The sequence below is a fragment of the Abramis brama genome (assembly GCF_963993115.1).
Source record: "Abramis brama genome assembly, chromosome: 14".
NCBI classification, from domain to species: domain Eukaryota; kingdom Metazoa; phylum Chordata; class Actinopteri; order Cypriniformes; family Leuciscidae; genus Abramis; species Abramis brama.
The window spans coordinates 17,554,422-17,580,742 of NC_139976.1; the positions used below are offsets into that span (position 1 = coordinate 17,554,422).

General features: G+C 36.9%; 2 protein-coding genes and 2 long non-coding RNA genes across 4 annotated transcripts; 3 read left to right on the forward strand and 1 right to left on the reverse strand.

Moving 5' to 3' along the window:
• The first annotated feature begins 4,336 nt into the window (after positions 1 to 4,336).
• Positions 4,337 to 5,767, forward strand: LOC311096516. Its single transcript, XR_014609048.1, has 3 exons — positions 4,337 to 4,404; positions 5,396 to 5,443; positions 5,647 to 5,767. It is a non-coding gene; the product is annotated as an uncharacterized lncRNA (long non-coding RNA).
• Positions 5,768 to 7,859: 2,092 nt separating this feature from the next.
• On the forward strand, positions 7,860 to 8,532 carry LOC311095939. Its single transcript, XR_014608923.1, has 3 exons — positions 7,860 to 8,025; positions 8,111 to 8,206; positions 8,291 to 8,532. It is a non-coding gene; the product is annotated as an uncharacterized lncRNA (long non-coding RNA).
• Positions 8,533 to 12,068: 3,536 nt separating this feature from the next.
• On the forward strand, positions 12,069 to 15,280 carry LOC311095935 (vacuolar-sorting protein SNF8). Its single transcript, XM_084134831.1, has 9 exons — positions 12,069 to 12,271; positions 12,353 to 12,433; positions 12,518 to 12,568; positions 12,666 to 12,804; positions 13,132 to 13,236; positions 13,610 to 13,682; positions 13,763 to 13,904; positions 13,983 to 14,057; positions 14,890 to 15,280. Exons 2-9 carry the CDS (start codon positions 12,380 to 12,382, stop codon positions 15,025 to 15,027), a joined length of 777 nt encoding a protein of 258 aa, XP_083990957.1. The 5' UTR covers positions 12,069 to 12,271; positions 12,353 to 12,379; the 3' UTR covers positions 15,028 to 15,280.
• calcoco2 (calcium binding and coiled-coil domain 2) lies at positions 15,192 to 26,090 on the reverse strand. The gene is made up of 14 exons (XM_084134830.1): positions 25,928 to 26,090; positions 25,172 to 25,377; positions 24,907 to 25,009; positions 19,498 to 19,658; positions 19,249 to 19,374; positions 18,483 to 18,563; positions 18,247 to 18,362; positions 17,812 to 17,881; positions 17,392 to 17,547; positions 17,103 to 17,288; positions 16,922 to 17,008; positions 15,872 to 16,013; positions 15,739 to 15,764; positions 15,192 to 15,657 (listed from the first exon to the last, which is right to left on the reverse strand). Exons 1-14 carry the CDS (start codon positions 26,076 to 26,078, stop codon positions 15,496 to 15,498), a joined length of 1,773 nt encoding a protein of 590 aa, XP_083990956.1. The 5' UTR covers positions 26,079 to 26,090; the 3' UTR covers positions 15,192 to 15,495.
• Between the last annotated feature and the right edge of the window lie 231 nt (positions 26,091 to 26,321).

Below are 26,321 nucleotides of genomic sequence, written 5' to 3' on the forward strand. Positions count from 1 at the left end.
ATCACACACGTTTTCCCATGTGCGGAATAGCATGAACTTACATCGGTTTGTCTTCGCCTAAAACAAAACACAGGCCAACAAACAAAGAAATGTGAACAGTGTCATCTCAACAAGATGACTAATCTAGTGTTGTAATAAAAAGTCATTTGCAAAACCATACTTACAAACGTGTAACAAACTTACAAATTGCTCATCATTTGAGTTTTCTATTTTCTGTATGCATCATAAACAATTTTTGTATGGCCTAACTTATTTTCTTAGTGATTTGGGGTCTTAATTTTACATGGTGATCTGCAGGTTTTACTGGAGTGTGGCACTTTGTTTACCAGCCTCAAACATTAATGAATGTGCAGCTCTCAGTGCAATAGTCAGATGTGATTCGAATCAGTTGTAACAGATTAAGTGTAAAACAGAATAACTTACTTTTCGTGCTGATGCTTCATGTGATCCCACATCATAGATAGCTGTAAAGTTGCACTAAAAAATATCAACTTAGTCAAACACTCTCAAGCAGAAAGACTATCACTCAAATTCTTAATTTGCATTTATTCCTATAAACACCGAATGTTGACAGTTCTCAAAGGAGAGTCCAACAAACAAAATAGTGCTATCTGAATAAGATGGACACTAGTGGAGTGATAAAACAACAACTATTCACACACACACACACACACACACACACACACACACACACACACACACACATCTAACTATATATTGTGTCGCTTTGATAGAACCTTGATATCACCCGTTTTTGGGGGTCAAAGAAGATGGCAATAGTCGAAACATCCTAAGCTCATCTCTTTAATTTTGTGCTGGATGTTGAAGGGCTAGTGACTTCCATGATATTTTCTAGCATGAAGCTTTGTCTGGATCACTCAACAAAGTTTTGTGTTCTGACCACACAAAGATTACACTAAGATTAGATTTATTATTGATTGAGTATTGCATGTTTGCACTGTACCCGAAACTTAGGCGTCAACATGTATCCCTTGTGGTTGTTACACACACACACAGGTATAATTTGAAATGTAGGTTTGTCAAAAGAAAAAAGGTACATGCATACATTTAAAAAGTTTTCTAAGTGAAAATTGTGTTTTACTCATGTGAGGAAACTGCTCGGCTACAGTACTAATAAAAGATGCTGGTCATTAGTCTGTTTTAAAGAATAAAATAAAGTAAAAGTTTTATTTAAAGGAAATAGACAACTTTTCTTGCTTTTTGTATGGCAAACAAATGTATAAAATGTTTGAACGTTTAAAATCCCTGTGTGTCTTATTTTATTCAGAATTTTGTAGTAAAATATGTAAATTTGTTGTTTTGCAACACACACACACACACACACTATGGGTTGGGTTAAAAACTAAAACATTTTCTTTAAAAAATACTAAAATAACAAAAGTAACGACCAAATTTATATACACTAAAAAGATGTTTTTGTGTGCGAGCCCAGAGAATCACCAGAAAGCTTTTGATGAAGTGTCCTTCTTTAAACATCTAGGCTAGCCTAAGCAACTGTCCTAAAACCATTAACAAACCCATTTAGGATGCACTCTTCCCCCGCCAGTTCCACTCGCAAACACCTTCACTGTGAGTTAGATAAATGTTTGATTCTTTGTCTTTTTAACACTGATCCTATTGGCGTCTGGGAAACAGATACAGATGTTCCAGAAAAAACGACACCTTTACTTGTTGAGAAGAATATAGCACGGGGTGTGTGGGTAATTCTTTGACTTGATGAACGTGTCTGAGTCTTTGTCTTAGGCATTAACATAAAACCTAAAGTTCAGGTACTACTGATTCTACTGAGGTGCGCACACACACACACACACACACACACACACACATACAAACACACACACACACCACACACACACACACACACACACACAGTTGTTCTTAAAAGAACATTTACCACTCTACAGATAAGGCGTTGTCGGGAAAATTCGTTTTGTGTACCTGACAAAATAAAATAAAATTCTGTATCAAAATTTATAAGGAAAGACCAGTACTTTGTTTAGGCTTGGTTTGTAGGGAATTACAAACCTGCGCACATATATTCAAACGCACATAACTATAGAACCAATTCTTAATGCGCATATGAGCACCATCAGCGTTTATCACAGGTTCGCATTTAAAGTCTGTGTAGAACGGTGTCGTCTTAGCGGCTCCTAATTTAATAACAAATGATCGTTGCAACGGAAGCGAATCAATCAAAACTAACTTTAGCTGGAAAATAACTTTATTAAAGAACCGCTATAAAGCCAAAACAATCTGTTACCTTAAATTATACGCTTATCTCTGTAAAGCTGCTTTGAAACAATCTACATTGTTAAAAGTGCTATATAAATGAAGATGACTTGACTTAAAAGAACATCCCCAGACATGTTATTTTAATGAATATAGCCAGTGTGGTGTAGGGGTAATGGTATTCCTGAATGTCTTGACTCAAATACTTTGACTATAGTTAACATATAGGCTACCCTATTGATCAAACAACAACGATTTTGACACTCAGGGTGTCAACATTACGTAATACCTGCTTGGGTGAATTTCACCCCCAACAATCAAAGGAAAATACAATCAGCAACAGTTTCCCCCATACAGACGTTCCCCCTGTAAAAACATTTGACACCCACTGACCAGTCAGTTTGAGTGACGCATGGATTCCCTGTCAATCACTAGTGACAAGGGTCATAAATCAATCAAAGGGGTCATAAATCAACCAAAAGTGACACAAATTAGGCTATATGTTAATACTACTAATGTCACAATGTTGTGTGAGCCAAGCTTGTTTGAGAGGAAAAACTGATAATAAAATCATCCACTTAGTCACATTTCTCACAACCCAACAAGTCTCATTATGTTTTATTATTATGATTCATCACTGGAAAAAAAAAGTATTGGTAAATAAAAGAAAATGGTACTAATTTTATTTTATGTCTGTTGTGTATCTTCTATCTATTCTATTTATTAATAGATAATAATAATAATAATAATAATAATAATAAAACGAATTAAATTAAAACTAAATAATTTCCCTATTTTTGTCATGGTTCATAAATCCTTTGTCTCTTTCTTGTCTCGTGTTCTGTTGTTGTGTGTGTGTGTGTGCTGATTGTGTGGGCGTGCCGGCTCATTAGCGCTCATCAGCAATCAAGCTCATCACTCCCGTCACCAGCTGCAGCTCATCTCATCACCCTATATATGCTCACCACTTTCTCATCTCCTTGTCAGATCGTTGTTTGTGGTATCCTGGTTGTGGTCCAGTCTGCATCTCGAGTCTTGTGCCTTCCTTGTTCCTGTTCGTGTTCCTGTGGATTTATTCTGGATTATTATCATCACTGGATTCGTCTCACCGCACTGCTGCACTTCCACTCACCGGGTTCATCTGACCATCGGGGTCCCTGCGCCGCTAGCCTGTCTATTCTGGACTTTGACCTTCATTATAACATGCATTCAATAAAGAGCTTTTACTTGCATCTTGCTTCCTCTTCTCATTCGTTACAATTAAGAGAACTATTAGAACTATTTTCATTATAATAGCTAATAACGAAAGTGATGCATATCTAGAAAATCCTGAACCATTCAGTACTTTAAAAAGCGAAACCATACTTTCCTAAATACATTATATCAGATCTAGAAATCCAAACGGACTAATCCTCATGACTGTAGACATGATCTTCAAATTCCTGCTGTTGCCAGTCGTCAAAGATCTGAGTGCAGAATGGACACACTTTGTGAGACAGCTCGTGTTGTTCCAATTCCTCCTCGCTGATGCCAGGAAAACCCTCCTGACAGTGCTTGGCACACCCTAATCTGCACATCAGGAAATGCAAACAATTCAGTCATTTTGAACTCTGGAAACTCATTCTCAAAATATATGTATTCATAAGAAATAAGTAATTACCTGTATCTCTGTTTCTGCAGGATTTGCTATAATGTACAAATATAATAAGTTATCAGGTTAACGCACTAATTTCTGAGACGATTTTAGTCTAACTGAATGTTTCAACTTTTAAGATAACTGTTATTTTACCGACCTGTCAAATCATCGATGCTCTCATAGTAATGGGAGGTGGGTGCACTGTTAAATGTCGCTGTAGATTTAGCAGCACAGTACTGTAATAACCTACAGTACAATACTGCATTTCTATATTACAGTAAAGTACCGTAATTTGCATTGTATTGTGGGTAATTTTGTTTGAGCGGGAACATTTTACAGTAAATTTTAGTGTTGCTGTAACCTAGCTGTAACCTGGCTGTAAAATGCCTGGCAAAAATACAGGGTTGCTGTAAACAGAGAGCGCGCGCGCGCGCCGCCCGACTGACGTCAGAGCACAACTGCAGCAGGCAGACGCAGATCACTCGCTGGATCTCACTCTGCGGATATCTGGAAATTTGGTAAGTTAATTTTGAATTTTATAATAAGGTTTTAGGATTTTACACTATAGTGTACAAATGACAGTGGAAGTTTAGCCAGCGACGGTTGCAAAAACACCGTTAGTTAGAGCTGCTCTTTCACCCCGATGCTTGTCACGACATTTTCAAATCTAACTCGAGATTTGAACATTGAATAGCCTAAACATTACCTTACGGTTTATTTCGACCAAAGCAGACTTGGTGATTGTTTGAAAGGTGGAAGGACAAATAGAGGTGGTTATTTAACGTTAAATGTGTTATACGATGGTCTGCGAGATAAAATTACTGCATTTGACATTGTACGTTTGAAGGATCTTATGATAACTAAAATGTCTGTTATCTGATCGTTTCCATAACATCCGAGCCCGTCAGTGGTAAAAACAAGCACTTATAATTGACATAACGTTATTTTGCTCAAAATGCTATATTTGCAGTCCGTTTCTCGGATGGCGAACTTGATGATGTAACGATTTTACGAACTTTTATGATAAATACTGGACCAAATTTAATTAGTCGTTTAGACACAAAAACACATGAAAACACGTGTTAAAAATACTGCACTTTCCTTTGCAACGCAAGATGGGTGATTTGGTCTAAGAGAGATTGGCAATGGTACCAGTTTAGCCTTTTATTTCATTTCTATTTAGGCGGGATACCCAGTTCTGTAGCATTGTGATTTGTAATGACAAATAATGATTACTATAATAATTAAAAATATGAATAAAGTGTGTAAATTGTTTTTAAAAAAAACTATCAGAGTTAATAATGATCTATTAGGCAACAAAGACAAGTAAAATGCATGCCAAAAAAGCAAGTTCAAATATTTAGAGAGGTCAAGTGAAGCTTAAAGTGAACGTGAAGCTTATTTTTATTAACCTAGATGTATTGTAACGTAAAGCAGATGTATGAAATATATGTCCTCAACAAGAAACATAACAGTTAACTGAATAATATGTATTTTGATTTCTTACAGCTCTACAGTGTGGGCCAATTTTATTTGCAGCCTGGAAAGGAGTTTTCTGTAAGTATTAGCCATGTTAATACAATGTTTTAAACTTAAAGTTTAAAAATCTAAAGGTTACATTTTTAAAAAAAAAATTATTGGCTGTTTTTTTTACAGAATTTTCTTTTAAAATTTATCTCTTACACTGTCTGCTCATCTTTATTGGTGCTGTGGATAACAGGTTTTGTCATACGTGTTTTTGTGTGTCATGTCTTTTTCAGTTTTGGTCACCGCCAGGTTCCAGTACCACCTCAGCTACAGCTGCAAGTCATGCAGTTTCTCAACCTCTCACACCGACTTTTTGGAACTTCAGCTTATTCACCGTATCCCCCAGAGTTAGATAAGTGAAGTCCATACATACCCTTTTCATCTCTGTGCGTGCTGTAACTCTGTCTGACGCACCCACCGCTAGCCTAGCTTAGCACAAAGACTGGAGGTAAACGGCTCTATCTAGCATACTGCTCCCAATAAGTGACAAAATAACGCCATAATTTTCCTATTTACATGTTGTGATTTGTATAGTCACAGTGTGTACAAATAACAAGGTCACATGAGACACAACCATCTTCTAACCGTACACATACTGGGAACTATATTCTCAGAAGGCGAAGCACTACTACATGGGCGGAGTGATTAGTGCAACACTGAGCGAACTCTGCTCCTCACCTGAGCAGCTTCTCGGGTGCTGCGAGCAAATCACTCCGCAGAAGTAGCAGTGCTTCGCCTTCTGAGAATATAGTTCCCAGTATGTATACGGTTAGAAGATGGCTGTGTCTCATGTGACCTTGTTATTTGTACATGCTGTGACTTTACAAATCATAACATGTAAATAGGAAAATGTTGGCGTTATTTTGTCACTTATTGAGCAGTATGCTAGATAGAGCCGTTTACCTCCAGTCTTTGTGCTAAGCTAGGCTAGCGGTGGGTGCGTCAGACAGAGTTACAGCACGCACGGAGATGAAAAGGGTATGTATGGACTTATCTAACTCTGGGGGATACGGTGAATAAGCCAAAGTCCCAAAAAGTCGGCATGTTCCTTTAACTATCCCTTTAAAAGCTGTTTACCTGTAAAGTGCTGGTGTATTGGACATGCAGTGTTCCTAAATGAAATGTTTTTTTCACAAATACACAATAGTGTAATTGATTAATAAAAAATGTTTTTGACAAAACATTGTTTGGATTGATTGATTTGCAGTTATTCTGAAGTTGCCGTATAATATTATTACCTGTAAATTTATATACTGTAATAACTACATATTATATAAATATAATAAAATCATTATTAGTAATTTGAAAATTATAATATTTAGCAATAATGTATCAATATAGATATTACAGTACAATACTGTATAATTAATTACAGCAGAAGCAGAAACATTACAAAAATACAGTAAAGTGCTGTTTTGTAGTTTACAGTACTGATCTTGTGTACTGTAAAGTAAATTACAGTACAGTTACTGTAAATCAAAATACAGTAACTTGCTGGCAACCTTGCTGCCAGTACTGTACTGTAAAAATACAAGAAAATTGTTAACAGTGTGGGCTTTGAGGGTTGGGTAGTTGATCAGACATTGCGGCAACAGACGCAACCTGGTAGTCAAACAACAACCTACGAAATTTATTTACTTCTTCCTGCAGTTCCTAGAGATAAAAAAAAAAACACATCAAATAAGAATAATTTAATAATTATTAAATAATTGACTGGCATGTAGTTCAGTGCTCTGAACTCCATAATGTCTTTTGTATTAAGTTCCTAAAATGTACTACTGTTCAAAAGTTTGGGGTCAGTACAACTTTTATTTGGCAAGGACACATGACATTTCAAATAAATGCTGTTCTTTTGAACTTTATATTCAACAAAGAATCCACAAAAATTCCACAAAAATATTAAATGTATGCTATGTAACTTCTATTTGTTCAAAATGAACACAATTTAAGTAATGAGTGAATACAACATCAATCCTACTTCCAAAACACGTTTTTGTCTTACCCTGATTCACTACGGTAAGCCTGTTATAGCCCTGTCAGGATGGTTTTTGCGGGAAATTGCGTAGGCCTATATACATCACTCGTGCGTGTCTTGTGACATGACGCGAAGGCCAAGTATGGTAACTTGGAATTTGTCCTCTGCATTTAACCCATCCAAGTTAGTGCACACACATTAGGAGTAATGTGTAGTGAACACACACACTCTGCAAACCACTAGAGGTCCAAAAGTTACATAATGTACCTTTAAGCAGCACAACTGATTTCAGCACTGATAATAAGAAATGTTTCTTGAGCACCAAATAAGCACATATTACAATGATTTCTGAAGGATCATGTGACACTGAAGACTGGAGTAATGATGCTGAAAATTCAGCTTTGCCATCACAGGAATAAATGACATTTTTTTCAAGACAAGACATATGAAATAGAAGATTGTTTTGTTTGTATGCTTTATTTGTTTTGTTTTCAAATATCATTAATAGCTCAATCCAGAAGTTTAGCCGTCGTTATGCTGAATCAACCATTGCAAGTGACATCAGCAAAATTGTGGACTCGATGGTTCAGAAAAACTTTGTCAACTATTTGCTCAATCAGAGAGAGAAGAAGAGCGAGTAAGTTTGGGGAAATGGACAGCATGTATATGTTACATATTCAGGTTGCATAAAGTAACAGGCAGCATCTGATGCTCATTTACAGACCAACTATGGCAGATGATTCAGACACTCGCATCTTCAATGACCTGCTGAAAAAAGAGTTTGTGATGTGGGTTCAGAGTAAAGCCGATGCCTTCAAGTAAGTTGCCTTCTGCAAGTGAAAATAATCAGGATTTACCATTGTGTAAATTGCATTTTATCATGTTTTATTCATGACCCACAGGAATCAATAAAGCTAAACAGGACGTGCCTCTAAAGCGACCTGGAGAACAGATCGAATTTGAAGAGCAAAGGAGTGTACCAGAATATTTCACATTTTTTCCTAGACATCTCAATGGCAAAAAGTGTCCAAATCACCCTGGATTCACCCCTATCTAAATATCTTGTCATGTATCTCTAAATGAAAATCGGTTAGCCTAATTATAATTAAATTGTTTTCAAAATCATCAATTGTCATTTGTGATTTTTTTTAGCATTAGAAAAAAAAATATGTAGAGCTGTTCGCTCATGACGTTTAAATGGATAGTTCACAAAAACGTACTCACCCAAGTTGTTCCAGACCTGTATGAGTTTCTTTCTTCTGATGAATTAAAAAGAAGATATTCTGAAGAATGTTGGTAACAAGACATTTGACGGCATCCATTGACTTCCATAGGAAAAAAAAAATACTACAGAAGTCAGTGGCTACCATCAATAGTCTGGTTACCAACATTTAAAATGTCATCTTTTTAGTTCAACAGAGGAAAGAAACTGGTTTGGAACAACATGAGGGTGAGAAAATTATGACAGAATTTTCATTTTTGGGTGAACTATCCCTTTAATATGTATGCATGTCCACAGAGGCATTATTTGGGAATCTTTTTTTTTCTCTTTTTTTTGTCAAAATTAATTCTGTCCTCACCTCTCTTTGAAAGCAACTGAGAGATGAATCATATCAAATCCTACATTTATTAATTTAATTCATATAAGTAAAACAAAACACATTTGCACCACCCAGAAGATCAGGGGCCTGATATATAAACCTTGCCACGCATTCATTAGGTTTATATATATATATGGCATAAATCTGGTTTATAATAGTTAACTAAAAACTAAAACCATAAAAAATGTGTTACCTATAAAATACACTTTAACTGAAATAAAATATAAAAAAATCCACCTATTTTTAGCAGCAACATTTCTCATTTTCATGTAGTTTAACTTACACATAAAAATTAAAAAACTAATAAGAATAACAAAAACACAACTAAATTACTTAAGCTAATTTAAAATATGAATTAAAAAACTATATATAATATGTGATAATATGTAAATATGTGAGCACGGTCCAACAGAATGATATCAATTTACCCTCATATGCCACATAGAAAGGTAGGACATCTAGTGGTGAACATATGAGGCTACAGGTGTAAAAGTCACATTCTCAAAACTAAATTCACTTTGAACACACTCACAGACAAACGGATAAACCGAGACAGGCAGAAATATTCTATAAAAATACGTTTTATTTGCTTTAAATGTTTTTCATTGTCTATTTCCTTGATGCTCAGATGATGAGAGTGAGACCACAGCATATGACTTGCTCAGTCTGTTGTGTTTGTTGATGAGCAGGTGTTTCATGGCTGGATCATTGCGGTATCTTTCGTGCAGTAACTGCCTTTGTATTTTCTCCTCTTTTCTGATCTTCTTCTTCTCTCTCTCTGCAGTGACCTTTTTCTCTACCAGGTTATAAACGAGAAGAAGTCCCTTCTGCTTTCTGCTGGACTTCTGGCTGATTTTGCTGCTGCTTTCAGGCTCCTGTAGGTACGTCTTTTTCGCCTTTGCGGGAGGTGGAGTAATATCTGCTGCCTGCTCTGTCTTTCTATCTTCTATCTTTTCTTGTCTTTCAGGACTTCTCTTTTCATCTTCACTTTTTTTCGTACGTGTGACTTTTGCACTGTCTCCATCCATCTCCATCCAAGCAAGCTTTGCTTTTGCTGGTGGTGGAGTAGCATAATCAGTCTTTCTCTCCTTTTTCATTCTCCTTTCTTGTCTCAGATCCACCTCCACTACACACCTCATCATTTCGTCATTCATTACAGGTGTTTTATCTTCAACCTCTCTCTCTTTTTTTATTGTCTCTTTCTCAGCCTTGGTATCTTGTGCAGGACTGACATCCATCCAAGCATGTTTTGGCTTTGCTGGTGGAGTTGCACCTGGAAGTTTTATAGTTGAAGAGCATTTCTGTCTCTCCTTCTTTGTCCTTCTCCTCCCTCGCCTTTCAGGTGGACGCTCTTGCTCCACCTCAGCTGGTGCCATCTGAACCATCAGTGGTTCTGCCACAGTGGAGAAAGATATTTCCTCCTCAGCAGGTGGAGTGAGATGCCAAGGTGCTTCCTGAACCATCAGTGTTTCTGCCACTTCAGTGAAGTAGCTTGGCAATTCTTTTTCAAGTTCTTCAAACTGAGCCATCAATGGTTCTGCCACAGTGGAGAAAGATGGCAGTATTTCCTCCTCAGCATGTGCCTCTTGAACCATCAGAATTTCTGCCCCTTTAGTGGAGGAACATGGCGATTTATTCACCTCATCAGGGGGAGTTTCCTTTTCAGCCATCAATGGTTCTGCCACAGTGGAGAAAGATGTCCATGTTTCCGCCTCATCTGGTAGAGGGTGTTGCGGTGCCACCTGGATCAGCAATGGCTTCGCCACTGTGCAGGAACGTGGAAATTTTTCCACTCCGGCATGTGGAGTTTGGGATTCAGGCTCCTCCACTCGAATCATCAGTGGTTCTGCCGCACTGGAGAAATCTAGCAATATTTCCAGCTCAACAAGAGAGTAGTCCATCTCTTCCTCCATGTCTGTATCTTCTGGAGGTCTCTGGATGGGCTCCTCCTGAATGCTGCTACATCCTAGGTTGCCATCACTGCACTGTCTTGACAAGTGGTGTCTTGGCAAGAAGGAGCTAAAGCATCCAAAAAGTTTGCTCAGAAATGTCATTTTCACAATGGATCGCAATTGATCACAATGGATTGACAATTATGCACTTATCCAAAAATCCAATATCACTAGCAAAAATCAATTCTCTGATATGTCTGCTATGACACTTCTGCAGTAGATTGATAAAATATCCAAAAATCCGATTTGAACTAACAAATAAACAGTCTGATAATACTGCTAATCGCTGCGTTTTCCTCCTGAACTCAACAGACTGATGCTCAACTTTGCACTTTAGCGCGGCCTCTATGACGTCATAGAGTGTTTGCGTCATAATGGAGCAAGGTCGAGAGGTCCAACAAAGCATTTCGTCATCGAAGAATCTTAAAGCTCTTAAGACAATAAACTTGTTTCAACTTTTTAATTTATTTCATTAAAGCTTTCTGTTCTGTTTCTTATTTTATTTTTTATGAGCATGTACAGGCTATATGTAGCCTATATATATGCTGTTTTGCTTTCTTTATTTCGTTGTATGTAATTTGTACATTTTTGCTATGCAAGTTATATTTTTGATACCTTGGCATTAATAAAAAATAAATAAAATAATAAATAAAATAATAATAATAAAAAAGTTCTAAATAGCAGCCCCAATTACGGCCAAAATCCTTCATTTGAATCTGCTCTTTTGCACACGTTTGATGAAGCCTATGTTGAATATTGAATTTACTAAATTTGATGAAATATTACATACTTGCATGTTTTGTGTAGACATGTGCGTATAATGGGGTTTTGTTTTAAAAATCACATACATTTATGGAAATATCAGTCTGATATGCCCTGTTGAGGATTATTTTTCCAATGAAGCGCTACATTTTGATTAATGACAGCGAGGATTGTTTGTAATAATTCCGCTTTATGTTCTAAACTGCAGAAAGTAACGTTACATTTTAAGTGCGAAGAAAATGTTTTCATGTGAATAATGATCCCACAGAATCTTGACCCATAGATATATCTATGAACTTGACCAAGTAACATTGTTTCGTCAGTTGCTCTCCAGTCCGATGGGTGTCGTTATCGACACATTCACCAAAACATTAGTAACGACGAGCCCTAACTCGTGTACAGAAGAAATAATACACTTCTGTTGATGTCTTCTTTCCGGACTGTTGGAAACTTTGTAGATAAAGAGCATAATTGACAGAGAACAACACTATTAGTTTGTTTTATTGTAATATATCTATTTTAGTTCGCCTGCTTCTTCATTCTGTCTCGATTTGTTACTATGTAGCTCGTAAGCTGTTCAGCTGAATAGGAAGTCAATTACTATAACTTAGTTGTTAGAACAGGAAAATAATACTGTTTCATTTTGTAGTATTTTAGAGATTCTTATTTAGACATCATGCACAGAAGAGGAGTCGGAGCTGGAGCGATCGCCAAGAAGAAACTTGCAGAGGTATGATCACAGCACTTCTGCGAGATTAATTAACTAGGAAAATAATTTAGCATTTTCATCCAGCTAATTTGTTTACTGTCACAGGCAAAGTATAAAGAAAGAGGTAATGTCCTGGCTGAGGATCAGATTGCACAGGTGCGTGTACCCTGATGAGCACGACATGGATTTTGGATGAAAGCAAGCTTTACAGATGTGAAACAACAGTTTCAGAATGTATGTGTTGTCCCTGTAGATGTCAAAACAATTGGAAACCTTTAAGACCCATTTGGAGGAGTTTGCCAGCAAGCATAAACAAGAAATCCGTAAAAACTCTCAATTCAGGGTTCAGTTCCAAGAGATGTGTGCCACCATAGGGGTCGATCCACTTGCATGTATGTATTTATCCTAAATGTTTCCCTTTATATGTCATTTTATTATTTACCGTAATATTAAAGTGTAGTCTATACAGTGTGCTCATATGAAATTTGTATAATTTACATTATAAATTCTAAGTATAATTATATAAATTATTACCTTTTTATGATTTATACTCATTCATATACTAATGATAATTTATAATTATACTATATATAAATGATATACAGTATAGTTATAATATAAATAATATGTTATTGTAAGTATAATGATAAATAATTAGAATTTCAGTGAAAAAAGTTATATGACCTTATGAACTTTATTCTTTTCTTTTTTTTGCGCAGCTGGAAAAGGATTTTGGTCTGAGATGCTTGGAGTTGGAGATTTCTACTATGAGCTTGGTGTACAGATCATTGAAGTCTGTTTAGCTTTAAAACACAGAAATGGTGGTAAGTTTTGTCATTTCATTGGGTTAAAGTGGTATTGCATATTATCAATTAAACGGGCTTATATTGATGGTAGTATTTTGTGCCTTGGAGATATTGCGTATGTGTGGCAAAACAAATGCTCTATTATGATTATTCAGCTGTCTGGACTCCTTGATTCTGATTGGTCAATCGTGGCATTTAGAAGTCAGATATTTCTAAATAATGTTGATACGTTCCTAGACACTCTCTAAAACACCATACAAGACCTGATCACCTTGTCACCTGGTTTGTTTTGCAGTAATGACCACATAACTGCCCAGTACAACTCTCTAAAACTTCACTTTCAATCAAAATAATTGTAAGTATTAATCAATAAATGATATTATTGGTGCAGGTCTCATCACATTGGAGGAACTTCACCACCGTGTCTTGAAAGGAAGAGGGAAGTTTGCTCAGGATGTGAGCCAGTGAGTGTCTTTGATTGTACTGTTCTCTATCTATTCTGAACACATGAACTCTCTCACCACCCATTAATGTCGTCACTCAGGGATGACTTGGTGCGGGCCATCAAGAAGCTCAAGGCCATGGGAAATGGCTTCGGGATGATTCCCGTTGGAGGTTCTTATCTAGTCCAGTCGGTCCCAGCAGAGCTCAACATGGATCACACTGTTGTCCTTCAGCTAGCAGAGGTAATCAATACTAGACACAAAGTCTGAGGCCTTTACACTTCTGTGATATCAGATCTGATCATTGTCCTTGTTTTACAGAAAAAGGGCTATGTGACAGTGAGCGAGATCAGAGACAGCCTCAAGTGGGAGAGAGAGCGGGCCTGTCACGTTCTTGTAAGTGTGCAGGAAAAACAAAACACCAATCTGAATGCTTTTATATCACAAATTAAAGAGGACCTATTTTGCCCATTTGCAAAATCTTGATTTTGGGGTCTACTTGAATAGGTTTTCATGCTTGAATGTTAAAAAAACCCCACTATTTTTCATTTTACATTGTTACAGAAGCTCTCTTCCCAGTCTATCTGTTTAGTTTTGTCTTATAAAGCCCCTCTTTCAGGGAGTTCAAAAACAGAGCTTACTGATATAGAGAATAACTCCCTTTGGAGTGGACTTTGGTTGCGTTCAGACTGCAGGTAAATGTGGCCCAAATCTATTTTTTGCTTCCATGTGACTCAGATCTGTTTTTCTAATGATAGTGTGAACAGCACAAACCACATGGAATCTAATCTTTTCAAGTCATATCAGAATTCATGCGACTTTTACCGTCACTCTAGATCAGTGGGAAACTCTAAAAAGTTATGGAAGAGCATTGACAAATTACTTGGAAAGGAAAAATCAGCAAATAAACATTTAAAACTCATGGTGGATGGCTGTATCCAGGATGATGATCAGATTATTGCGGAATGTTTTAATGATTATTTTATAAATTCGGTACGAGAAATGAGTCTAAGTTCACCAAAAATTCAACTCACACAAGCTTTAACCTGTAATGATTCTGCTTTTAAACAAAAGAAATCGGATCTGAGCACCAAGGCTCGCAGTTTGTGCTTTGCAACTTTACTGAACTTTTTCTTGCTCAAACAGCAACATTACACACTGAAGAAAGTTGAAAATGTAAAAAAAAAGCATAATAGGTCCTCTTTAATATCTTTTGCACTGTTTTCAGGATCACCTGCTGAAAGAAGGCTTAGCGTGGCTGGACTCCCAAGCTGCAGTGGAGCCACAGTACTGGCTGCCAGCTCTGTTCGCGGAACTGTTTTTGCAAGACGTCACGCCTGAGGAGGCCAGCCAAATGACACCTTGAGAATAAGACACTATTTTGTAAATATATTGTCATGCAAGGAGGAGGAGATCAGGGTGAAGGTCAAAGAATGTCACAATGTTGTGTGAGCCAAGCTTGTTTGAGAGGAAAAACTGATAATAAAATCATCCACTTTTCTCACATTTCTCACAACCCAACAAGTCTCATTATGTTTTATATGTTTATTATTTTAAAACCTGATTCACCACTGGAAAAAAAAAGTATTGGTAAATAAAAGAAAATGGTACTAGTTTTATTTTATGTCTGTTGTGTATCTTCTATCTATTCTATTTATTAATAGATAATAATAATAATAATAAAAAAACATGTCATTTCCCTATTTTAGAACTATTTTCATTATAATAGCTAATAACGAAAGTGATGCATATCTAGAAAATCCTGAACCATTCAGTACTTTAAAAAGCGATACTTTCCTAAATACATTATATCAGATCTAGAAATCCAAACGGACTAATCCTCATGACTGTAGACATGATCTTCAAATTCCTGCTGTTGCCAGTCGTCAAAGATCTGAGTGCAGAATGGACACACTTTGTGAGACAGCTCGTGTTGTTCCAATTCCTCCTCGCTGATGCCAGGAAAACCCTCCTGACAGTGCTGGCACACCCTAATCTGCACATCAGGAAATGCAAACAATTCAGTCATTTTGAACTCTGGAAACTCATTCTCAAAATATAAGAAATAAGTAATTACCTGTATCTCTGTTTCTGCAGGATTTGCTATAATGTACAAATATAATAAGTTATCAGGTTAACGCACTAATTTTTGAGACGATTTTAGTCTAACTGAATGTTTCAACTTTTAAGATAACTGTTATTTTACCGACCTGTCAAATCATCGATGCTCTCATAGTAATGGGAGGTGGGTGGGCTTTGAGGGTTGGGTAGTTGATCAGACATTGCGGCAACAGACGCAACCTGGTAGTCAAACAACAACCTACGAAGTTTATTTACTTCTTCCTGCAGTTCCTAGAGATAAAAAAAACCCACATCAAATAAGAATAATTTAATAATTATTAAATAATTGACTGGCATGTAGTTCAGTGCTCTGAACTCCATAATGTCTTTTGTATTAAGTTCCTAAAATGTACTACTGTTCAAAAGTTTGGGGTCAGTACAACTTTTATTTGGCAAGGACACATGACATTTCAAATAAATGCTGTTCTTTTGAACTTTATATTCAACAAAGAATCCACAAAAATTCCACAAAAATATTAAATGTATGCTATGTAACTTCTATTTGTTCAAAATGAACACAATTTAAGTAATGAGTGAATACAACATCAATCCTACTTCCAAAACACGTTTTTGTCTTACCCTGATTCACTACGGTAAGCCTGTTATAGCCCTGTCAGGATGGTTTTTGCGGGAAATTGCGTATATACATCACTCGTGCGTGTAAGTATGGTAACTTGGAATTTGTCCTCTGCATTTAACCCATCCAAGTTAGTGCACACACATTAGGAGCAATGTGTAGTGAACACACACACTCTGCAAACCACTAGAGGTCCAAAAGTTACATAATGTACCTTTAAGCAGCACAACTGATTTCAGCACTGATAATAAGAAATGTTTCTTGAGCACCAAATAAGCACATATTACAATGATTTCTGAAGGATCATGTGACACTGAAGACTGGAGTAATGATGCTGAAAATTCAGCTTTGCCATCACAGGAATAAATGACATTTTTTTAAATATATTAAAATATAATTATTTTAAATTCCATTATATTATTTTATGATATTACAGTTTTTTGTCAAATAAATGCAGCCTCGGTGAGCATAAGAGACTTAAAAAATATTACCGACCCCAAACTTTTGAACGGTAATGTACCTAACAGTGTTGTTTAATCTGTGTCATAACAAAACAGATCACCTCATTCCTTTTATCAAACGTCTCTCTGTCTAATCTTGATGTCTCTGCCATTTCGTAAATTTTGTCTTGTGCCTGCTGAAGTTGTGCCTGTAATTACAGAATTGTCTTGAATCAGGATTGAAATACTTATTGATACTCGCAAAAAAACTAAAGTTAAAAAAAACATGACACCGTGTAATACCTGGATTTGATTGGTTTTCTCGTCCTCAGCCTGTTTCAAGGTCATCTCCTCCAGCTTATTTTTCACTTCCTTCAATTCCTGCTCAGCTCCTTCTGCACGCTTGTTGGCTTCTTTGCAGTTCTGCACCTCACTGCGAAGCAGGCCTCTGGCCTCTGTCAGCTGAGTAAGCAGAGCCTGAATCTGGACCTGAGTGTTCAGTCACAAAGAGATTACTTCATGATGATACGGTTATTCCTGACTAATGATTTTCAGTCATGATGCTTCAAACATCTATAAGAACAAGCCTCACTTTGTTTTCTTCTTTCTCTTGGGCTCCTTGCTCTAACATGGATGTTTGTAATGCTTTGTTTTCAGCTCTCCGGTCCTCCAGAGTCTTACTCATCTTGAGGGCCTGTATTTCATTGAGCAATTTCTCATTGTCTTTCCTGCTGCTTTGCACATCCACCTAAAATAAAATATTGAAGTCAGCTGGTGAACTCAAAGACCTGCTCAAAAATGTTTATTTACTCTGACTTTTAGTTATGCCACAACTTGTTTCCCTGCCTTTTTTGTATTAATTTGATTTGGTTTACTTTTTTTCTCTCTCTCTATTTTGTCTCTTGTATTTTTGTGTCTTGGTCTTGTCATGGATTATGACTACAGAAATAAATAATTGTATTCTTAATTATCATTAACGGTAAGAACACATAATGAGAAAGCATTTGCAAACCTGTAACAACTTGGCCTGGTCCTGTACTTTGTTGTAATTTTGATCTGTTTCTTTCAGCAAGGTACTCAGCCTGGAGAAAAAGGACAGATGAAAATAAAACGTCCTTGTTAGCGCGCTCGCCTCCCCTACCGGAGACCCCGGTTCGAGTCCCGCTCGGAGCGGGTTGAGTAGGACAGGTTACATTTGGTGCCGTGACCCGGATAGGAGTGAGGTTTAGAGGGTGAGTCTAACGAACATAGGCCAGTAAAGAGCTGTGCGTGTAAACCTCACTCCCCTGGCCTCAAGAGGCATGCTAGCGACTAGCGATCTTTAGCGTCCTTGTTAGCACGCCCGCCTCCCACGCTGGAGACCCCGGTAGCGGGTTGAGTAGGACCGGTTACATTTGCATATAAAAACATATGTTGGTACAGAGATTTCCATAATAAGGAAACTCACCTGAGGTTTTCGGTATCCTGGAGTTCAACCTGTTGCTGTAACTCAGCCTTTTCACTCTTAAGCATGTGGATCTTTTGAACAGCTCTCTTATACTTTTCATGAAGAGCGTTCAGTGACTGTGAATAATTTTGTTTGATAAAAGTTATACATATCTCTTACAATTCTCAATCCAACAGATTCAATTACAGATGTAAAATTACAGACATGTTTCAACTGGGTGTTAGCTTGATCTTTACCTCTTCAGTGGCGTTAAAACTCTCTACATCTGGCAGTGGTGTTTCCGGCTTATCCTTTGACTTCACATCATCTAGAGAGCTCTGCAGTTTGGTATAAAAGCACATTTATGATCACTTTATTCACCACTGTAGATATACAGTGGTGTTTCATCAGTACAAGAACAATGCAGTAGAACCAGTGTTGATATTTGTTAACAAAATATAACACAAAAACTATTAAAATAGTTTTCGGTAACTGAATTTAAATAAAATAAAATATGAATATTAGATGAAACACTTTCATGAAAATGAGAAATGTTGCCTTGACAACTAACTGAAATAAATGTAAGTCTAAAACTAAAAAGAACTAAGAATTAAATAAAATTATAATAATTAAAACTACACAGAAATATATATTAAAAAAACTAATAAAAATGACATAATGACACATAATAAACTAACTAAAACTAAAAAATAAAGTACAAACTGAAAATACAAATTATAGGATAGTAAAGGTATACTATCCAAAGGTATAAGATAGTTAAAACTATAGGATAGTATATAAATAATAGTAAAAAAAAACAATAAAAAAAACACTGATTAGGACAACAAGTAGTACAACATTCCCCACTACACAAAGACAAGTGTCTAAAAATAACGAGGCATTATGACAGTCAGTTGACCTTCATTACAAAAACATCTAGTACAACTGGAGGTAGCACAAAGACTGTAAATAACAAGTACATACATTTTACAAGTGTTGTAAAAGGAAGAGAATCTGACTAACCCTGAGACGGCAGAGCTCATGCAGTCTTTCCTCCAACTCAGTTTTCAGGATCTTATTTGTTTCTTTTAAGTGCTCGATCTCTTTGACAAAGTCCTCTTTCTCTTTCTCCATCTTTTCTGCCTGCTCCTACTCACAAGGACATTCAAAAACAGATTTTGTAGCCAGTTGGTCTGAGTATTAAACTTTTAGTGGCTAGCAAAAAGGAAAAGCTACTAGAAACTTTAACTCCACATGGTGTCCAAGTTGTACCTGTGTTGTTATAACTAACAGGTCCTTCTCCAAGCTGCAGTCAAGGCTTGTTTCTGCTGGGCTTTGAAAGCAGAACGGGGTGCTGGCTCCTTTGACATAACCGATGCTGTCCACATAGCAGAACTGGTAAAACTCTCCATCATCCTTGGGCAGGTAGCTCTCTGAGAACAAACAGATCTTTATCATATAGAGTTTCAACGTCATCAGAATTTAGTATGTGGTACACACACACACACACACACACATATATAGTGTTGGGTAAGTTACTTTTTCAACAGTGTAATTAGATTACTGTACAAATAACTCTCTTTAATAATTACTTTCTAAATCCCATATCAACCTCGACCAGGTGAACAATACAAGGATAGACATGAAACTGCTCTTCATAATTCTCTAATGCTCTAATTGCATAATGCTCTTCAAATCAAATAAATAATAATGTATAAATTATTCTTGAACTGACTAAAGTGTTTAATAGTAGAAGGTTACTTACATTTTATCATTAGAAGTTAAATTTGGATGTTAAATCCACTATTGTTATATACAGTGAGGAAAATAAGTATTTGAACACCCTGCTATTTTGCAAGTTCTCCCACTTAGAAATCATGAAGGGGTCTGAAATTGTCATCGTAGGTGCATGTCCACTGTGAGAGACATAATAAAAAAATAAAAAAATCCAGAACTCACAATGTATGATTTTTTTAACTATTTATTTGTATGATACAGCTGCAAATAAGTATTTGAACACCTGAGAAAATCAATGTTAATATTTGGTACAGTAGCCTTTGTTTGCAATTACAGAGGTCAAACGTTTCCTGTAGTTTTTCACCAGGTTTGCACACACTGCAGGAGGGATTTTGGCCCACTCCTCCACACAGATCTTCTCTAGATCAGTCAGGTTTCTGGGCTGTCGCTGAAAAACACGGAGTTTGAGCTCCCTCCAAAGATTCTCTATTGGGTTTAGGTCTGGAGACTGGCTAGGCCACGCCAGAACCTTGATATGCTTCACTGACCATTACTTGGTAACTTGCATATTACGTACTGCTGTAATATGTCATGCTGTGCCGCGTTTTCGACCAGGCAGAACAATCCTTCCATCCACCATAGATAATTTCTCAAATTGCTTATCTAATCTGTCTCAGCTGCTGCCTGAACCCAAACAAACAGATGAACTAGAAGAACTAACTAGCACTATGAGCACCATTCTCTCTAGAACATTGGATGTTGTTGCACCCATTAGATTAAAAAAGGTCAGAGAGAAAATTAAAGCACCATGGTACAATAATACTACGCATGTTCTAAAGAGAGAAACCCGTAATTTAGAGCGTAAATGGAAACAAACTAATTTAGAGGTCTTTAGAATCGCGTGGAAAGACAGTATGTCACGTTATAAAAAGGCCCTAAAAGCGGCCAGGGCTGAGCACCTCCGCAAACTAATAGAAAACAACCAAAACAATCCTAGGTTTTTATTTAACACCGTGGCTAGACTAACAAATAAACAGACGTCACCCGAACAAAATATCCCATTACAGTTTAGTAGTAATGATTTCATGAACTTCTTCACTGAGAAAATAGAAAACATCAGAACCACAATTGTAAACGTTCAATCCTCAATCGCACCTTATAATTCAGCCTCAATTATCCCCCCGCAAGAACAATTACAGTGCTTTACAACTATAGAACAAAAAGAGTTAAATAAACGTATCACTTCATCTAAAACAACAACATGTTTATAGGATCCTATACCAACTAAACTACTGAAGGAAGTGTTACCTGTAGTGGAAGAGCCTCTCCTCAATATTATTAACTCATCTTTATCTTTAGGTCATGTTCCAAGAACATTTAAACTGGCAGTTATAAAACCTCTCATTAAGAAACCACAATTAGATCATAATAATCTAGCAAATTATAGACCCATTTCAAATCTACCTTTTATGTCTAAAATACTAGAAAAAGTTGTGTCCACTCAACTGGGCTCTTTCTTGCAAGAAAATGATATCTATGAAAAGTTTCAGTCAGGATTCAGGCCGCATCATAGCACTGAAACTGCGCTCGTTAAAATCACAAATGATTTACTCTTAGCTTCTGACCAAGGCTGTATCTCAATACTAGTTTTACTTGATCTAAGTGCTGCGTTCGATACTATAGATCACACAATACTCTTAGATCGACTACAAAATTATACTGGTGTTCAAGGACAAGCATTAAGCTGGTTTAGATCATACTTATCTGACCGCTACCATTTTGTCTATTTAAATGGAGAAAAATCGATCATAACTCCAGTAAACTATGGAGTGCCGCAGGGATCTGTGTTGGGCCCTCTGTTATTCTCAATATATATGATGCCACTTGGAAATATTATAAGGAAACATGGAATTAGTTTCCATTGTTATGCTGATGACACTCAAATATATATTTCATCACGGCCGGATGAAAACGCTAAATTATCCAAATTGACAGAGTGTGTTAAAGATATAAAAGTTTGGATGACGCGTAATTTTCTTTTATTAAATCCAGACAAGACAGAGGTAATACTTATCGGTTCAAAAAAACGCCCACAGAACCTCTCACAATACAACTTTGACATCGTAGGATGTCCTGTTACTTTATCCTCTACAGTAAAAGACCTGGGTGTTATACTCGATTGTAACCTGTCTTTTGAAAATCATATTTCGTATGTTACATAAACAGCCTTTTTCCACCTTAGAAACATTGCTAAGCTACGTAATATGCTATCAGTTTCTGATGCAGAAAAGTTAGTTAATGCATTCATGACCTCGAGACTAGATTACTGTAATGCTTTATTAGCCGGTTGTCCTGCATCCTCAATAAACAAGCTACAGTTAGTCCAAAATGCAGCTGCTAGAGTTTTTACTAGATCAAGAAAATATGATCATATAACACCGATTTTATCATCACTACATTGGCTACCTATAAAGTTCCGTATTAATTATAAGGTATTGCTACTGACTTATAAAGCCCTAAACGGCTTAGCTCCAGTCTATTTAACGGATCTTCTATCACCCTATAATCCATCGCGCTCTTTAAGATCAATAAATTCAAGGCTTTTGGTCATACCTAGGATATCCAGATCAACCAAAGGAGGGAGAGCATTTTCACATTTGGCTCCAAAACTCTGGAATAGCCTTCCTGATACTGTTCGTTGCTCGGACTCGCTCTCCCAGTTTAAAACTAGATTAAAGACGCATCTTTTCAGCCAGGCATTCATATAATATTCTTAATCTCACAGTTTCAAACTACAATCCGGCCTCTAGTTCATAAATGCCAGAGGAGAACTGGCCCCCGACTGAGCCTGGGTTCTCCCAAGGTTTTTTTTTTTTTCTCCATTAGGTCACCTGATGGAGTTTTAGGACACCATTAGGTCACTTGATGGAGTTTTTTCGGTTCCTTGCCACTGTTGCCTTTGGCTTGCTCAGTTGGGGATATTTTGGGGATATTTAATTTTATTCTATCAATCAATAAATTCCACTAGAAACAAACTTTGTTGTATTATTTTATTTTAATACTGTGAAGCTGCTTTGATACAATCTGTATTGTGAAAAGCGCTATACAAATATACTTGATTTGATTTGATTTGATTCTTACAGAGCCACTCCTTGGTTATCCTGGCTGTGTGCTTCGGGTCATTGTCATGTTGGAAGACCCAGCCTCGACCCATCTTCAATGCTCTAACTGAGTGAAGGAGATTGTTCCCCAAAATCTCGCAATACATAGCCCCGGTCATCCTCTCCTTAATACAGTGCAGTCGCCCTGTCCCATGTGCAGAAAAACACCCCCAAAGCATGATGCTACCACCCCCATGCTTCACAGTAGGGATGGTGTTCTTGGGATGGTACTCATCATTCTTCTTCCTCCAAACACGTTTAGTGGAATTATGACCAAAAAGTTCTATTTTGGTCTCATCTGACCACATGACTTTCTCCCATGACTCCTCTGGATCATCCAAATGGTCATTGGCAAATTTAAGACGGGCCTTGACATGTGCTGGTTTAAGCAGGGGAACCTTCCGTGCCATGCATGATTTCAAACCATGACGTCTTAGTGTATTACCAACAGTAACCTTGGAAACGGTGGTCCCAGCTCTTTTCAGGTCATTGACCAGCTCCTCCCGTTTAGTTCTGGGCTGATTTCTCACCTTTCTTAGGATCATTGAGATCCCACGAGGTGAGATCTTGCATGGAGCCCCAGTCCGAGGGAGATTGACAGTCATGTTTAGCTTCTTCCATTTTCTAATGATTGCTCCAACAGTGGACCTTTTTTCACCAAGCTGCTTGGCAATTTCCCCGTAGCCCTTTCCAGCCTTGTGGAGGTGTACAATTTTGTCTCTAGTGTCTTTGGACAGCTCTTTGGTCTTGGCCATGTTAGTAGTTGGATTCTTACTGATTGTATGGGGTGGACAGGTGTCTTTATGCAGCTAACGACCTCAAACAGGTGCATCTAATTTAGGATAATAAATGGAGTGGAGGTGGACATTTTAAAGGCAGACTAACAGGTCTTTGAGGGTCAGAATTCTAGCTGATAGACAGGTGTTCAAATACTTATTTGCAGCTGTATCATACAAATAAATAGTTAAAAAATCATATATTGTGATTTCTGGATTTTTTTTTTTAGATTATGTCTCTCACAGTGGACATGCACCTACGATGACAATTTCAGACCCCTCCATGATTTCCAAGTGGGAGAACTTGCAAAATAGCAGGGTGTTCAAATACTTATTTTCCTCACTGTATATATATATATATATATATATATATATTAGTATTATATTTTTAATTTATTTAGACAAATAGTATATAATTTTATATTCATTTATTGTTTATGAGTGCATCCCTATAGTAAGGTCCAAAGTTTAATCTACCGTATCACTTGAGAGCAAGATAAATTAAATATGTTTTTGATATGAAAAAACTACCCTGCCATGCTCAAATTACCCTCACTCGTTGCTCCACACTTAATTAACTGCCAAGAAAGTGGTGCATGGCAGCAAACCAAATTCTTGAGACACTTGACACATCACAAGGTTCCTTGATTTAGGACCCCTGAGTAGCAGGATGAATAGATGTGGACCACTCAAGTTAGTGGTTCTGCTTTTACTAAAATAGCAGCACAACGTCACATCCATGGCATTGATGCACAGTCATTACACCAGGGACCAGTTGCATGAACATAGCCATTATGTTAAAACAGTTTCTTATAGTATGAAGAAAGTATCTCAAAAAAGTCATGGAGCAGTCAGTCTTATTTTTCTGAGTCAATTAGACCAACCTATGTTTTTACGCTTTAAAAAAAGTTATGGATGGAACAAACTGGAAAGTTATGATAAACAAAATAGTAATATACAATTTGCAGTGTTGAGGTCCCTTTGGAGCTAACAGGGTGAATTCCTACCTTTGAAAAACACTTGATGCACAATCGGTTCAGGTCCGATATGGTCCAGGCAAGGTTCCACCCATACATAGCTATAATACTGCTGTGTCGAATTCCAGCCAACCTGAACAATTTCACAGATATCAATTCAACTTCTTTGAATGCAATACAAGACAACTTTTATCCATTATAAAATGCAAAAAGTGTGATAATAATAATAATAAATAGGCAACCAGGAAATAGCCGTCAGTAAACTGTACATGAGTTCATGTTATTAATTACTCACCTTGTAGATACCGATCCAGTCCCTCGGGTTTTGCTGCAGATCACCGGTGATGGTGTATCGGCACGAAACCGCGGTGTTTGGCGGATATGATGGAGGAACATCGTTGAAAACTACCTGCGAGTATGACGAGGTCTCCATTACAACGGGAACCGTCTCTTCCTCCGTTCCGTCGTTCATCTCTGGTTTTATGGGGGACACGAGGTCACCTTTCAATTCGTCAAAAGATTAGTTTAGACAAAATTCAATTCACAATTATTTGTATAGTGGTTTTCACAAGTATATCAAAGCAGCTTTACAGAAAATGCATCAAAAAAAAAAAAAGAGTCCACATTGCAATTTAATTTAGAGTGATCTATCAGAGTTAACTGTCTAAGTTATGTATTTCAGAAATGTACATACAAATCACACAGTTAGCTAAAAATGTATTCATTAAACAATGTAATCATTTAAAGCCAGTGTGGTTATATTTTGCCTTTGAGTGACTTTCACTTTCATTTATGTCACGGGCGTAGCTGACAAAACAAAAGTGATACAACATCGACTGAAAACACAATTTAACTTTGCTCGGTAAATAAGTAAAAATATAAAGACAAAAAGCGTTTATGTAAACACGATACAGCTTGATATCTTGAAATAAAAACTTTTTATACTTTAAATATCAGCATCAGTCACTTGGTCAACCCAAGCTTGGACGTGTTCACTCATGTAATTTGGTAATATTTTCACGATAAACAACTAACATAAACAAAATGTTACCTGAACCTCGTTGTGTCGCAGTACAGAACGTGTTGAACAGGCAGTGCGATTTAAGGCTGTTGCTATAAATGGGAGCAGTGAGTAAACACAATCTGGGAGGTGTAGTTCTACGCACAGGCCGGGCACTATAATGGGGATTCCCGTGTATCATGTCATCCAGTGTATGAATTATGAGGGCACTGACCACCCTAATATAGGCTTTAAAATATGAATTATTTGATTAGATATAAACATTTCAACGGTTTATCAATAAAAATCAGTATTCACAAAGTGACTTCCTGAACAGAAGACTGATGGGCAGCTCGAGGGCTTTTATATACAAAAATAGATTTATAATACATAAAAATTATTTTACAGTGCCATTCTTACGTTACTATAGTAACTATAAATTATG

What these genes read in the sequence shown, in the direction of transcription:
- LOC311095935 (XM_084134831.1), top strand. Translation starts at nt 12,380, where the DNA reads ATGCACAGAAGAGGAGTCGGAGCTGGAGCGATCGCCAAGAAGAAACTT. An exon ending in AGGGGTCGATCCACTTGCAT is followed by an intron (nt 12,805 to 13,131) that starts GTATGTATTTAT and finishes TTTTTTGCGCAG; the next exon opens with CTGGAAAAGGATTTTGGTCT. An exon ending in TTTAAAACACAGAAATGGTG is followed by an intron (nt 13,237 to 13,609) that starts GTAAGTTTTGTC and finishes TTATTGGTGCAG; the next exon opens with GTCTCATCACATTGGAGGAA.
- calcoco2 (XM_084134830.1), bottom strand. Translation starts at nt 26,078, where the DNA reads ATGATACACGGGAATCCCCATTATAGTGCCCGGCCTGTGCGTAGAACT. An exon ending in ATGAGCTCTGCCGTCTCAGG is followed by an intron (nt 18,564 to 19,248) that starts GTTAGTCAGATT and finishes ACCAAACTGCAG; the next exon opens with AGCTCTCTAGATGATGTGAA. An exon ending in ACCAGGCCAAGTTGTTACAG is followed by an intron (nt 17,548 to 17,811) that starts GTTTGCAAATGC and finishes ATTTTATTTTAG; the next exon opens with GTGGATGTGCAAAGCAGCAG.